This window comes from Aulostomus chinensis, chromosome 23 (genome assembly GCF_037954235.1).
Source record: "Aulostomus chinensis isolate RoL2024-O1b breed Wild chromosome 23, RoL_Achi_v1.0, whole genome shotgun sequence".
NCBI lineage: Eukaryota > Metazoa > Chordata > Actinopteri > Syngnathiformes > Aulostomidae > Aulostomus > Aulostomus chinensis.
The window spans coordinates 15,271,788-15,286,379 of NC_141342.1; the positions used below are offsets into that span (position 1 = coordinate 15,271,788).

The 14,592-nt window shown below is 41.0% G+C and overlaps 1 protein-coding gene across 8 annotated transcripts in view; it reads right to left on the reverse strand.

Moving 5' to 3' along the window:
* The window catches only part of LOC147239742 (calcium-activated potassium channel subunit alpha-1a-like), an 80,208-nt gene that overhangs the window by 61,012 nt on the left and 4,604 nt on the right, over window positions 1–14,592 (reverse strand). For all 8 annotated transcript variants that reach the window (XM_086196197.1, XM_086196196.1, XM_086196202.1 and 5 more), the window contains exon 2: window positions 4,815–4,958. In XM_086196197.1, the coding sequence (XP_086052323.1) occupies window positions 4,815–4,958 (144 nt within the window). The remainder of the gene's footprint in view (window positions 1–4,814; window positions 4,959–14,592) is intronic.

Consider the following 14,592-nt stretch of genomic DNA (forward strand, 5'->3'; position numbering starts at 1 on the left):
ACCCTCGTACGTGCCATCACACCCCTTCCTCTTGGAGGAAGTCAGTTTAAAGCCCTCTCATGTCATACAACGATTCCCTGCTGGACTTCATTCCCACTTTCACACCACCAAAATCATGCCGCGATTGTCTTAATGCGTCTTGCTGCTCCCCAGGGTGAAGCATTCCCAGCATCGCGTAGCAACTATTCCAGAATCTTAAAGCGAAAACACTTACAACCCAGCAACAACAACACAGTTTTAACTCCCTCAAAAGTGTTTTTTCCCTTTCAAGTGCACACTAATAGCAGCCTTAAGGTCACAAATACGTGTTTTCCTTCCTGCAGCAATTCTTTGTGACTCCAGAATGCAGAAAGAGCTGAACTTGTATTTAGCTTCGAGCTAACTGACGGCTAACAACAGCTACAGCAACAAAACAACAGCAAAACTGGCCAAAAAAAATGTCTGTTGACAAATTCTCAAGAGCATTGTTTGGTATGATCCACATCCTCTGAATCCAGTTTATCAAAACTCTTACATACACACTACACGTTTTGCTGTTGTTTTGTTACTGTAGCTCTTGTTAGCCAGAAGTCACCATTAGCTTCCAGCTAATTGTACCCATCTAGCTCTCTCTGCATTCTGGAATCACAAAGAAGAGCTGCAGCAAGGAAAAATACATCTTCATGACTTCAAAACCTTTATTTGCAAGTCCTTGAATGGTAAAATAAACTTTTTGGTTGGTGAAGTATCACTTTGGGAAAGCGGGCAAAGTCTACAAATCGAATGATACCAGAGAGCAGCATGGCACTTCCATGAATAGAAAACCTCATTTCTGGCCAGAATAACAACTTTGTGACATCTCAGACACCCTGTGGACCTTCATAACTGAACTCACATGGGCTAAATGTCACTCGCCAGGGTTCCATCATTTAAGAGAAATCATATTTTCCTCCAGAGTCCATTAAACGCAGACTTCCTCCAGCACATAACCCATCTTATAATTACTTGAAGATAACATTCTCAGGGGAAGTGTGACTGAGCAAGCTATAGATGCACGACTCTCTGTGGCTTTTTCTTCTTTTTTTACAGTTTTGTTTTTTTTTGACGCACACTAGCAGCAGCAACTTGTTCATCTGCTAAAGCAACTTTTGTTTGTTTTCACATAAGCAAACAGAATCATGATGACATTTTTTTGATGAATAGGGAGGGTGGTCTTGTATTAAACAATGTGACAGAAGGGAGGGCAAACGCAATAATGCATAAACTGACAGATGGGATCCTTCTGTATCCCCAATCTGGGACACAGAAATGCATATAGCAGGCTGCTGACCTGGAATTAGAAAGCAAACACAAGGCCTCGCCTCCTGTGTTTTATTTGAGTGCACTAAGAGCCGAGCGTTGATCTCCTGCAAATGTACTGTTACTGAATGAAAGGTCATAGGGAAGAGTTCTCCTTGCTAATCAAATAGCCTGAAGGCGATGTTTGATCTTTAACAATCTACTGAGATGTAAACCCAGCCAGGCAAATGACCATCAGAGGCTTGGTGGCCTTCCACTGGGTGGCCCACACCTGTTTATCACTCAACGTCCACCAGGACAGGTAAACATTTGACTCACACTGCGGCCAGGATCATGGTGCAATATGTTGCATGTAGTTAAATATTCACTACCAGGTTAACCCAACATTAACTTGAAATGCCGGATTATAAACCACCGTTTTTTAAAAAAATTTCATTTATGATCATAAAACCCTCGAGTTAAAAGCTATATGATGGCAAATCCGTTAAAACCTTTTGTCTTAAAACCCTCACCAGCTTTTTCACTTTGTCATACATTTTGTGTTTAGATCGCTTGCTTTTGAGTCATTTATTTCTGTTTTTTTTTCCTCTTTCTGAGTTCTGAGTTGAAAATGCGTACTGCAAGCGCCTCGCAGCCCACCCTCCTGCATAAGCCATGTCTCATTCGTCTTTAAGGTTCTACATTTAGTCCCTCCACCCTTCCCATATCGTCCACATCTGTGTTTAATCATTTAAATGGATTTAATTGGTAAAATTAATGAGAGGAAATGCATTTTAACTTGGATGGAGACCGTATGGAGAAGTTAATTCAGTTCACCCTCAACTGAGCTTTTTTAATGAAGACTGCGAGTGCAAATAAAGAAATGGACATGAATGTTTCATGCTCATCCTCCTTCCATTATTCAACCACCTCTACCACTCGCCAGTGAAGCAATAAAATGTGGTAAAGCACAAAATCCATCAATGAATGTAAAAAAACAACAACCTAGAAACTGTAGCAGTCCAATGTGACTGCTTTAAGAAGTAAGAATGTCATTCTATTTCTCACATGAAGCTTCCCATCTTGTTGAACAGTGGAATAAAACATGAAAGAAATGCATCAAGGCACATACAAGACAGGAAGATGTAAAAATTAATAATACAACATGGCTGCCACAGGAGATTAACAACGGCGACATACATCAAAATCCAGCCTAGATCTTAATGAAAGTGGAAAAGAGTTACTGAGTTGCAGAGCAGACACAAAGCCCATATTGTTGGCTGAAATAATAGGCAGGGCTAAAAAGTTGTTATAGAATATCAAATATGCTGTTTATAAAAAAACATATTTAAACATTTTTTTAAAGATTCCCTGAGGATTTGGAATAGTAACCCTCTTCTAAAGATTCATGAAAGAACGAAACACAAACACACAGTGTTTCATTGTGTCATCCCACTAAAATTCCCTCTCCAGCAGCCTGGAAATAGGCTTTAATGTGCCCCTTAACAGGCTGACATAGAAAACACACATCTGCTGTGTTTTGGTAAGCTGCAGTTACCATGGTTACAGACGAGCATTTGCACCAGTAGTGTGTCAAGCCATCATTGACACGGAGCACTTCAGCTGTACTCACACATACATACACACACACACACACACACACACACACACACACACACACGATTTAAAAGGAGCGTTGGTGGTTCAAAGACAAGGAAACTCAGGAATAGCTGATGTTACGCTTGTGTTAGCAGTTTGTTGCTAACGTTGCTATTAGCTAACTCAGCACAGACTGATGAAGGATGCTGTGGGGACAACCTGAGTTCAACGTGAGTCATCAAAGTCTCACATGACATTTGGGGGGGAAGGCAGGGAGCTTTTTCTGTTTTTAGCCCCAATTGCAAGCAAAAAAAACAAAAAACCCTCTTTATTTGGTTCCTAGTATAAATCATCCTCTCGCACGCTTACAGCTACTGACACCACCTTAAAATATACGTGTCACTTCAACCCAGGGTTTATAATCACCATATCATCCAAAAGCAGGAATTCCACACAAAATAAATTAAGAATGTGTTTTGTTAACGACAAATAGATTGTTTTTACATGTTCTTCCAATCTCAAATAAGCACATACAAAATTTGAGGAACAGGCCATCTTTTAGGGGGGATGCATTTACTTGCCATCCTCCTGTGAGCCAGACAAGAAGACAAGACCTCTCTCTGTGCTGCATTAGGCAACCATCGAGCATCTGTCTGCTAATTAGCTTAGCACAACGAATGGTAGTGGGTGAGCAAGTTAGCATTACTCCATCTTGCAAGCACAGCTTCCAAAACCTGTAGCTTGTAGCGTCTTCTCTGTGTAATCTGATTCAGATAGATAAGGATCAGGATCTAGATTTGTCCAGAAATAATTCTCCTCATCCTCTCGTACAAAGTAAGCCACGACGAGTCGTCAACAGATCCTTGCGCCCAGTCAGGAAAGAAGTTCCAGCTTTGTGACTGATTTTAAAATTTCAATAGCTCACATTTTAAATTTTTTGAGAACAAATGTTATACAAAAGCCAAGTTATATTCATGCAGAAGAAGACTGTTTTGAGAAAAGTGCATTTGATATTTTTTGAAGGAAGGAAGCTAACCCACCCAGCCACAACCATTCCTTGTGCTAAGCTAACTAGTGGTCAGGTGGTACGTGTTGGTCCCCGTGTGTGTGTGTGTGTCTTGTTGTCTTGTTCTGGAGAGGATACAAAATAAGCATATTTCCCTGTATGTTGGTGTGTTCCTTTAATATTTCTCATGATACTATGACATTGAGTTTGGCTGTCATGATAAATATCCACTGATCCAACAGGAGCCACCGCAGGGGGGGGGTGGTGAAAGTGGGATCAAGCCCCAAGCACTGCAGCAAGACTTGGCATGGCGTTCATTTCATCACTACTCTTCAGATTGCCAAGCACTTATAGCAAAATAATAAAGCAATCTTGCTGAGTGTTAAAAAAAAAACGGACCAAAATATTGCATCATCTCCATCACACCAATGTTGAGCACCTTTATCTCGCAAACGACTAGACGCCTCGTCATCAGGACGGTAATCTCATGCCATCGCTTAATCCTGCTGTTCAATATAAAGATGTGGTACTAGAGGCATCTGTTCTCCACTGTCAACAGACACACCAGGCGCCATGGCAACAACATCAGTTGACCAAATGCAATTGGTAACTCCCTCTCCCTTCCTCCCTTCTTCCTCTGGATCTGTGTCTCTGTGCTGTCTGGAGTTATTATGGGTTGTATGACCTTAATACACTCTTTAAATCTCTCCTCTTTCTTGCTCCGGGTTTGTTTGGAAGCGTCTTCTTCTCTGAGAGATAAGCTACCAAGTTGAGACCTTCACAGCACCTTTATGTGTCAGACAATCAATTCACGGAGCATTCGAGTGCTCCTGATGCGTGGCCTGCGGCGGGTGATTGTACCACTTCAACATAATTATAAAGTCAAAGTGTTAAGCTGCCCCGTCACAGCGGGCAGCATTACATGAAGGTTGATGGTCAAGCGTCAACTCACCAGGACTCTGCCCGTCAATGTCTGAGCAGATATCATGACTCCGGCCCAGTCTTTGACTGAGGTCATCCAGCCCACCTCACTGGCCGCTGCGTCATCCTTGTCTGTACGCTTGATGCCATCACCTGTGGTGATCCGGTGGACCTCCTGGAAGAGGGTGGAAAATTAGAAATGGTTCCAGAAGAATCTTCACTCTTTCTTTGTACGGAGAAAAATTCTGGAATATGAATTAGTTCGCATGTTGTTTACATACTTCTGTGGTAGATTATCCTCACAAAAATCATCTAGCGCAGGAAAACGACTTGTTTTGCAAATCTATACTGCAATAATAGCTTGTAATTAGGGACGCTTGGATATTTTACAGTGTTTCAGCTTTACGAGCCTCCACCATCTTGCTAGCATCCAAGAGGCTGTGTTCTAGTAGCATGTGAGCTAAGGGATGCTAAAATGCTCTGCACAGCTGAGAGGAACCTTGTTTGTGAACGTTCTCAGTCAGTTTTTTTCACTCTGTGGACTTCGTCCTCATCATTTCATCTGTGTAGAATAAACATTTTCATCCAAGCAGATTAAATCAACACAACAAACAAAAGCAAGCCTTATCCATAGGAAACAAAAATCCCCATACATTTAAGATTACTTAATACCACGGATCGCCACTTTAGGAATATAGGATAGAAAAACAGAAATACTGATGAAAATTTGTCTGACCAGAAATAAATAATCCTGTAATTCAGAGACTACTGATTCTGACCTGTTGCCCTTCAGGAGTAAATTACTCAGTTCAAAAGAAATTAGTTCTGTTCAGCTTAATAAGAAAATGAAGAAAAGCAAAAAAAAACCTGAAGCTGCAGTCACAGGCTACCCACGGATACACAAAGTCGACAGTTGAATTTGATCACTGAGACGAATTTTTGATATTGTGCAGTCTCTGTTAGTCAATCAAGTTGTGTTATTATTTCACTGCTGTCTTGAGAGCTGTAGGGGAAGCACAGAGGCAGGAAAAGGAGCATCTTCTTAAATTAAACTGAGACAAGAGGGAGCAAAAACATCTCAAACTGATTCTAAATCAGGTTTTGTACATCCAGGAGTGACAAGAGTTCAAAGTAAACACATGCACATGTATGCACATGTATACAGTAAACATGGAGAGTGAGAGCAGCAGAGAGACTCCAGGAGTGTATCCATGGCAATCGCTGAGCTCCCGGTGTTTCTGCTTCACTGAGTGGGCTGCCTGTCTGTCTGCCTGCCTGTCTGTCTGTCTCTCTGCCTGTCTGTCTCTCTGCCTGCCTGCTGGGACTGGCATGATTCACAGAGCAGGAAATGGAGACAGGATGCAGAGGTTAGCCACGCTCCCTGACGAAACACCTCACAACCTGCAGGCTAACACGACTCAGCCTCTTTTGTGACATCTACCTCCTCATCCTCATCGGCCTTTAATGGTGTCACACATCACTCTCTCAGTCCGTTTTTTTTTTTTTTTTGCTGCAGTCCTTCATGATACTCTGGTTTTATGGTCATGTTTACACCAGCATGGAAGTCTTTTTTTGTCACTGAGTCCCAAGATCTCCACATGTCACATTCTCCAGAAGCAGAACGGACAATTTTGTGTGTGTGTGTGTGTGTGTGTGTGTGTGTGTGATAAGGTAGTCGGCTTCAAATAACTCCTGGCATGTGAATATGCAACATGTGCTGTGCTTCCACTCCTCCATAAATCTTTTTTAAAGCTGGAGTGAGTGTAACATACAGCTACTGTATGACTGACACAGTTGTGATGAGAGGGAAAGAGCGTTTGATTGTTGGCAGGCTGGTTTAGGAAAGAAGGGAGTCGGGAAAAGTCCTGCTCTTGAGAATAGAAGTAGTTCATTGGAGAAACATGGCTGTACTGTAAATTGGAAAGGCGAATTTGTCAGCAAGATAACATGAGATTGAAGGTAGATGTTAGTGCGGCGTATTGAAGCCTTGAGTTTATAATTCGTAGTAAAAATCAGGATATTTCCTTAATAAACTGTAGAAAATGATGACGTTTCTGTAATTAATAACCGGCAGTTTAAACTTCCCAGTCCTACAATAGCAAGACTATAACATACATCATTACTTTTCACCTCTGAACCTAAAAATGGATTCAGCATCACACTGGCGCCCACCCACCGTCCGTACATTCAACCATCTCTATTATTACTATGACCAAGTAAGATTTTTCAATCATGTTCATGTCCATTAATAACCAGAGATGAGCAGACCAGCAGCAGGAGCCCCGCAGTCCAACTTGATTGCACCATAATAATCTCACCGGTTGACTAAGATGGAGCCACACATGGAGACAAAGGAATGGAAAAACTCCCGCTTTTTACTCAGTGAGAAGTGTTTTGCAGTATCGCAATGAGCATCACCAGTAGAGGTCCATGTTTGTATGGCGAAATCATCTGAATTTGTGTTCTGATCTTAAATAAAGTGGGCGCGGCTTACAGCAACTAATTAAAAAAAAAAAAGCAGAAAAAAAATGTTCTCCAAAATAATATAGAGTTTTGATCAGGTTATTTGATTATCTAATTTTCTTAAAAGAATTCAAACGCATTTATAACAGAAGTTAACCATGTAATTATCCTGGTAGAAATTAAAAGCGCAGAGGAAGATGTTAATCCGAGCCCGAACTGCAGCTCCTTCGAGCAGTGCATTGTTTTCCTGAGATGTTAAAATGCACATTTATAATGATAAAGGGGATTCATAGTCAGCTATTAGCATGGTTTCTATTTAATTTTTTTGCTTTTTATTTCTTTTTTTTAAGAGAAAGGGAGGATGTAATTCAAATGATTTTGATGATTTTTTTGTTTAATTTCAGAGAACCTTTGCTCACCACTTGAAGAGCTCCCTTGTTTGTCTACTGGAACGTACTTTTGAGACGGTCCCTTACTCTGTGCCAGGTTTCACAAGAATCATTTTCTGAGACGAGTCAGTGTCACTGCAAACGTTTGGATGCTTTTCATATCTGAGCACATAATCTGTGCCTATATGAATCATGTACTTGATTGCACTCCCAGGTACTGCAGTACTTATACACAGATTCAAACTACTTTCCAGGGTTACGTCATTTCCTTTGAATTGTTTTTGTTTTTAATCAGACTGACCCTGGAACGGAGATCTTACTGAGTGGATCAGACTTCGGGTCAGAGACTCAGCTGTCTGTTGAAGGAGGGTTCAACTGTTTAACAACACAAAGCTGCGGGTATTTGGCACTGGTCCTGTGTGCCATAAAAGCTGGGATATACTCCCAACACACTCGCCCATGAGAAAGTGTTAATCGTTGTAGGGAACAGTCGGAGGTGGGGTGACAATCTTGCGGTCACGGACGCCTGAAACCCGATAGACATTCAAACAGGGGGTGTCAGTAAACAAGTTCGGACACTTTTTCACCGACGCATGCCCTATGACAAAAATATCCCACGGAAGCGACAACACAACATTATTTACTGTCTGATATAATCACTCCAAGACAAAGTCAGATAAATTTTAGCGGTCGCAGCATTGAGACAGTCAGACTTGACGGTGAGCAAATATTTCTTAAAAACCCAGTTACTTTATTTCCACATAAATACGACAGCAGTAATCCGACATGCACTCCCCTTCCCAGGCTGCTCGAAGGGAAGCGATGGCTTATAAATCCACTTAATTGGCATCATGCTTTCATCTCCCAACCCTTTAAAGACCAAGTCTAAAAACGTACAATGAAAACACATTGTCTGTGCTATTTTTAATGCCACCAAGCACAGAGTTCAAAGACCTGTGGTTCATGATGCGCCAGCGACCGATCAATCGTTTAAGGGTTTGATTTCAACTAAAGGTCGCACGCCGGAAGATGGCAGGATGAAGAGTTGCTGTTTCTATGAAGGGGGTCTTCAAACTTGCATGGTTAAAAATTAAATTCCTCTTGTGTAAGAGGGTGCATAGTCACTATTTAATAAAATATTTGCTCTTTTACAGAAGAAAACCAGTAGTGCCAGAGCCTTTTCACTTGATTTGCATCGAATTCGTACTTTTCAATCCACTTTCAGCGGTATTGATGATGATCAGGACTGAGTCGTACTTTTTCTTTTCTTTTTAGATCGTTTGTGTTTGCACATCTCTTAAGACTGTATGATAAAGTGACAAATGCAAAATATTGTGTTGTGCTGTATTTTTACATCATCATTTTCATATTGCAAGACAGGTTTCCATCCCTACCTGCAACCTTTAAAGGAGTTTTGGGATGCTAAGTTAGTCTTTTGTTCACTATTTGTATGAGTTCCGTCATGGAACCCTTCCATTTCTTACTATATATTGTTGTGGTTATATCTCTTGATCGCACTGACAGTTAAATATTAAGCCTTCATAGTCAAAACTGCAATTTTCAAAGGCAACTTCTCCACATTTTTTTCATTTCAAGGCTAAAATTAAACTTTGTTTTGAAAAAAAATTGAGTTAATTTGCTGTCAAGGTCTTATTTTCAATTCTAAATAGACGTTTTTACAAATATAAAATATGAATGATCTGAGCCCAAAAAAATACAAAAAAACGTTTTATTCAGGGTTTGCGTTTACCTAAGGAAAAAAAAGTCTAATGATGTTAACTTAATTCTGAGTTTCCTCAACTGCAGTTTTTCTAAAGTTGCTCTGATTTTACATGAAAATACTGAGTCGTTTCTAACGCCAGGAAAGAGGCAAAAACAGTAAAATTCCCTAACAAACTCCTGTAACTAACCAGAAAGGTGAATTTCTATGAGATTACATTGATAACCACCATTTCTTATCACTGACCCCCCCAAACTGTCTGGCGCCCCAGTAGGGGGGCCCGCCTCACACTTTAAAAACCCTGATCCAGATCCTGTAAGTGAGAAAAAAGTTTTGGGTCACAAACTTGTTCAGGGAAGTCGTTTTTTTTTTGTTATTTACAAAATGTAATTAGATTTTATTTGAATAGAATAAAAATGCAATGTCTGACGGAGCCGACGCCAGAGAGCCTGTGTCATCATCACGGAGTCACTTTGATCAACGGTCTGAGTCTCCAAATTTAGATTTCATTATCTCACATAAATCTGCTCCTCCTGGCACCGGGGGGTCATTGATCAACCATAATAATTTCTCAAAGGGCGAGTACATTAAACTAGAATAGAACATGTGCTGCATGACACAATTTCTCCAACGGCGGATAAATTATTTAAAAATATATGAATATAAATCACATTAATAATGAAACAAGACAGCTCTCTCTGTGGAGGAGAAACTTCCTGATTTATCCGAGTCGTGTGAGGGATCTTTGGCCTCTCAGCAGCATAGAGAGGGACAATCTGCTTCAAATATGCATCTCATTTAGGCTCCAAACTCCGCTTCCTTGCATTTAATGGATCCCTGATTGGACGGACACTGTTATTTCTTAATACTCAGCATCTAAAGAATCATAAAATTGTTAGGAAATTAATTTTGTAATGAATCGGAGACTAAAACGGGAACTTTTCAAATCGATATTCACGTAAGGAACAGAGATTATTACAATTTTTACTTTTTTTTTAGCTGTCAGCAATGAATAAGGATGAGACAAAAACAAAAACAAAAAAACTTGTGCATTCACAGTTCTGCCAATGAAAATCAAGGTGGCGCTAGAGAACAGACATGAAGACAATGCAGTTTAACTGTGAAGTAAATTAAACAGGAGGTGATACTGCAAAATTTGTCTGTATTGGAGCTGGAGGTTGCAATATTTGGTCAAAGCTAATCGTGTGTTAAACTATGATATCTGTCCTGCCTCCGCATCTCTACTGGACTACAGAGTAAAGACTGATCGACACAAATCCTGCAAAAACAACACCATAATGGGGGTTTCAATGAAAATGAGAGTGTTAAAGTTAACGTCAGCACTAATATTGGAAATGACATCAAAACTGCATATAAATGAAAATAATCGCTATTACTTTTTAAATTTGTTTTCCAAAATAGAGCAGCCCTACGGGGTGAAACTAAGTGTAGAAAAGATCTGACCGAGGACGATCTGACACTTTTACTTTCTATGGCAAAATATGAAAATCATCCACATTGCCATGGTAACACCATTTAACAAAAACCCTTCAAACCATCCCATCACCGAGATTTTTCCAAATTAGCGATGGATATTGTGGACCCTCGCAGTGGAATAAGCTGCTAAAAGGGGGAAAATAGGGGCAAACCATGGATATTTTGGTGTCTTGAATATAGTCCATCCACCCTATTAAGGGGGGGGGGGGGGTGGAGCCTATCCCAGCAGCTACGGGCGAGAGGCGGGGTTCACCCTGGACAGGTCGCCAGTCCATCACAGGACCAACACATGTAGACAGACAACCATTCACACTCACAGTCACACCTACAGTCAATTTAGAGTATCAATCAGCCTCGTCCCCTCTTGATGTCATGAGTTAGCAAAGCATTAGCTACTCATGTTGCATCATATCGTCAGCATGCTGCACCCTCTTGATGTCATGAGTTAGCAAAGCATTAGCTACTCATGTTGCATCATATCATCAGCATGCTGCTTGGCTGCACCCTCTTGATATCTTTGGACTGTGGGAGGAAGCTGGAGTACCAGAGTGAACCCACACAGGAACAGAGAGAACAAGCAGACTCCACCCTGAAAGATCCCGTGCCCAAACGAGGACTCAAACCCGGAACCTTCTTGCTGTGAGGCGACAGTGCTGACCACTGCACCACCGTGTAGGCATCTTGTATATACGTAGAGTTTTGTACAAATGTAGCTCTGTATATAATGTTCTCCTCTTTTTTTGATATAGTTTAATTGCCGTTTCTTTCTTTCCTGTTATTGAGCTGCAGTAACGCACAAATTTCCCCGTTGTGGGAGCAATGAATTTCTAGCTATCTAAAATTCCTATTGCCACCAGGTGGCGCTTTGACACATCTTCACCAAAATTTAATCAATGTTTCCTTGGACTGTATTACATGCTTCCACCATGTTTGGTGAACATTGCCGTGATAAGCTTGCACATAACCCTGCTAGCTAACTAATTAGCTAATTAACTCATTAATTAACTTACAAACTAATGATTGCATTCAATCGCTCTCTCCCTCTCGCTCTCTAACACACACACACACACACACACACACACACACACACACACACACACACACATTTGTCTGGTTCATCCATTGTTTCCCTAACAAAAAAGCGCCTGGCTGTTCTAGCTCCGTCGAGATGTTTAACATTTGTGTTAATCTGAGACCTGGTGGTTTCCAGCTGGTGCAGCCAAGCAGCATGCTGACGATATGATGCAACATGAGTAGCTAATACTTTGCTAACTCATTACACAGCCAATTAAACAGCCATGACAAGGAGTAGATACACTCTGTCTCCCTCTGTCTCTCTTTTTTTCTTTCTTTCCTTCTCTCACAAGACTGACAAGCTAAACTGCAGGAAGTGAGAGTATATTGTCAAAGGATTGAGGGTCTAGACGTTAAATAAATGATGCTGCCTTCATGTTTGTGTCGGAGCACGGGGGGGTGTCGTGTTCAAGCTCTCTAGGCTGCAGATAAAATGAAACTGACACTAACCAAATCAATTTTGAGGCTCGTTTTAATCAAATCACGCAGCAGAGAGACAGTGTGTTTTCAGGAACGGCGACTTTATTACAGCTCATAGAGCTTTCCAACTTTGTAATTACCACTCTTCAATGATGTTCTGCACTCATCTCATAATTACAATATTTCAGACAGCACTTAAATCCACCATGAGAGTACCCCCACCCCCCACCCCCAACCCCGCCCCCACCCCCACCACCCAACCTTCCCCAAACGCACCTGACACATCTAAGGACACTGAGTCACTGCCAGAGAACACTCACAGCACTCTGGGCTGCACATAACCTGGCGTTTTAGATGGCCTTAAATAAATCAGCTAAACAATAATAAACCACATCCCAGCTGCAGGAAGGTTTCACTGAGACAGAACAGCACGTCCACTCAAAACAACCTTCAGCCACGGCTGGAACAGTATTTTTAAAAATTCATATCACTATTGTTTTGTCAGCTACTGCAATATGTGTCAGGATTTTTGCTTTGTGGGCGCCATAACTCAATTGAATACTCTGTGCCTCTAAGATGTAAATACTTGACATATTTGGCCGAGGAGCAAAAATCATAATATTATAATTCCTTTATTAGAAATATTGCAGTGTGACTTGTCTTTTTAGCACAAAATGTCATGTTCACATTTAAATTTGATTGAAAAACATGTTGCGCTCAATAGCATTTTTTTTACCAGGTTCTGCACCAACAACCATGTTCTACTACATTCAAAGATGATCTGAAAGCAGGGGCATGTCTGTGGCACCAAGATATTGTGAGACTTTCTAGCTAAATAAATGAAAAAATTGCTGCTCCTGCATTTTGGATAATGCACTTGGCCATGTTGTGATTTCTATACTTCATTTAATTGCTTGGCCCGATTTCATCCATTTATTCTCTCTCTCTCTCTCGCTCTCTCTCTCTCTCTCTCTCTCTAATAAAACACACATCAAATATGTATGTGGATAAAACAGTAAGTAAATAATCCATAAAATACACACTCAAACGTGACCATCCAACATGCAGCATGTTTGCTGATCGTCAACAAATAAAATGTAATCATAATGTGATTAGAATATTGTATAATTCAGTAGTTTCGGCAGATATTGCTGTATGACTCCTGATTTCCCTTGGATTTTTACATTCAGATGTCATAAAGAAGAACATTACATGATGGTTTTCGCGAGAGAGAATGATTTCAAAGCCAGTGCATCCCTGAAGCGCCCAAATACTTTACTATGATCTAATTACTCTTACTTAAAGTCAATCTTTTTTATGCAGTGTAATCTAATTGTTAAAAACAGGACTGTACAAATGTTTTAATTACTTGTGTTGACCTGTCTCAACCTAGTACATACAAGGATAAAATACATTTAGCTATGAATGTGAGTAAATAAATGATCAAATACACGATCGTAAATGAAAAGGAACACTGAACACGCATCGTGTTGCTGTTCTCAAGGTCTCTCCATCCTCCGGCAGCACAATAAAATACTCTCCTTAAATGAAACTTGCACTCTGAGTCAGCACTAGGACTGAGAAGCCGCAGCAGCCTGCCATTGACAATGAACAAAAATGTCTTTCTTCCCCCCCAGACAGATAATAACTATCATTCATCAGAAGAACACGAGTGACAAGTTTCACTGATTACATGAGACAAAAGACACAGGGACATGATAGCAGCCAGAAGAGAGCGGCGGACGCCATGTGGAAGGAAAAAAACAAGGAAATCAGGAAACTGATTATCAAGTTCCATCTATGAACACTGCCCTGAAAGCTCCTTGTTTAGGCTGCTAATGACATGCACAGCCTGGGAGGGGGTGGGAGGTGTTCCTCCAACACAACCTGCCACATCTCACAGCCGAGACAACTGCATAACAGGGAGAGACTTACTCTTATAATGAAATCCTTTGCTTGCTAGTTGCTTAGCAACAAAAGTACTGATTTATGGCACATACCGTATGCATGCGCCTGACACTGCATTTCTGATACCGCATTTCTGACTATAGAGGATGGTTGATTATTAGATGGGGGAAAGTGGGTTGACAGGAGTCAGAGAGTGAACGCTTGCAGGGAGAAGCCGGGAGGATGGGAAGTGACCCGTCGTTAGCCGATGATGCAACAGGTCGGTGGAGCTCAGCAGCTTCTAACCTGACTGTCTTGTATTTGCACACGTTCCGCTGTGGAAAACCTCATGTTGGATC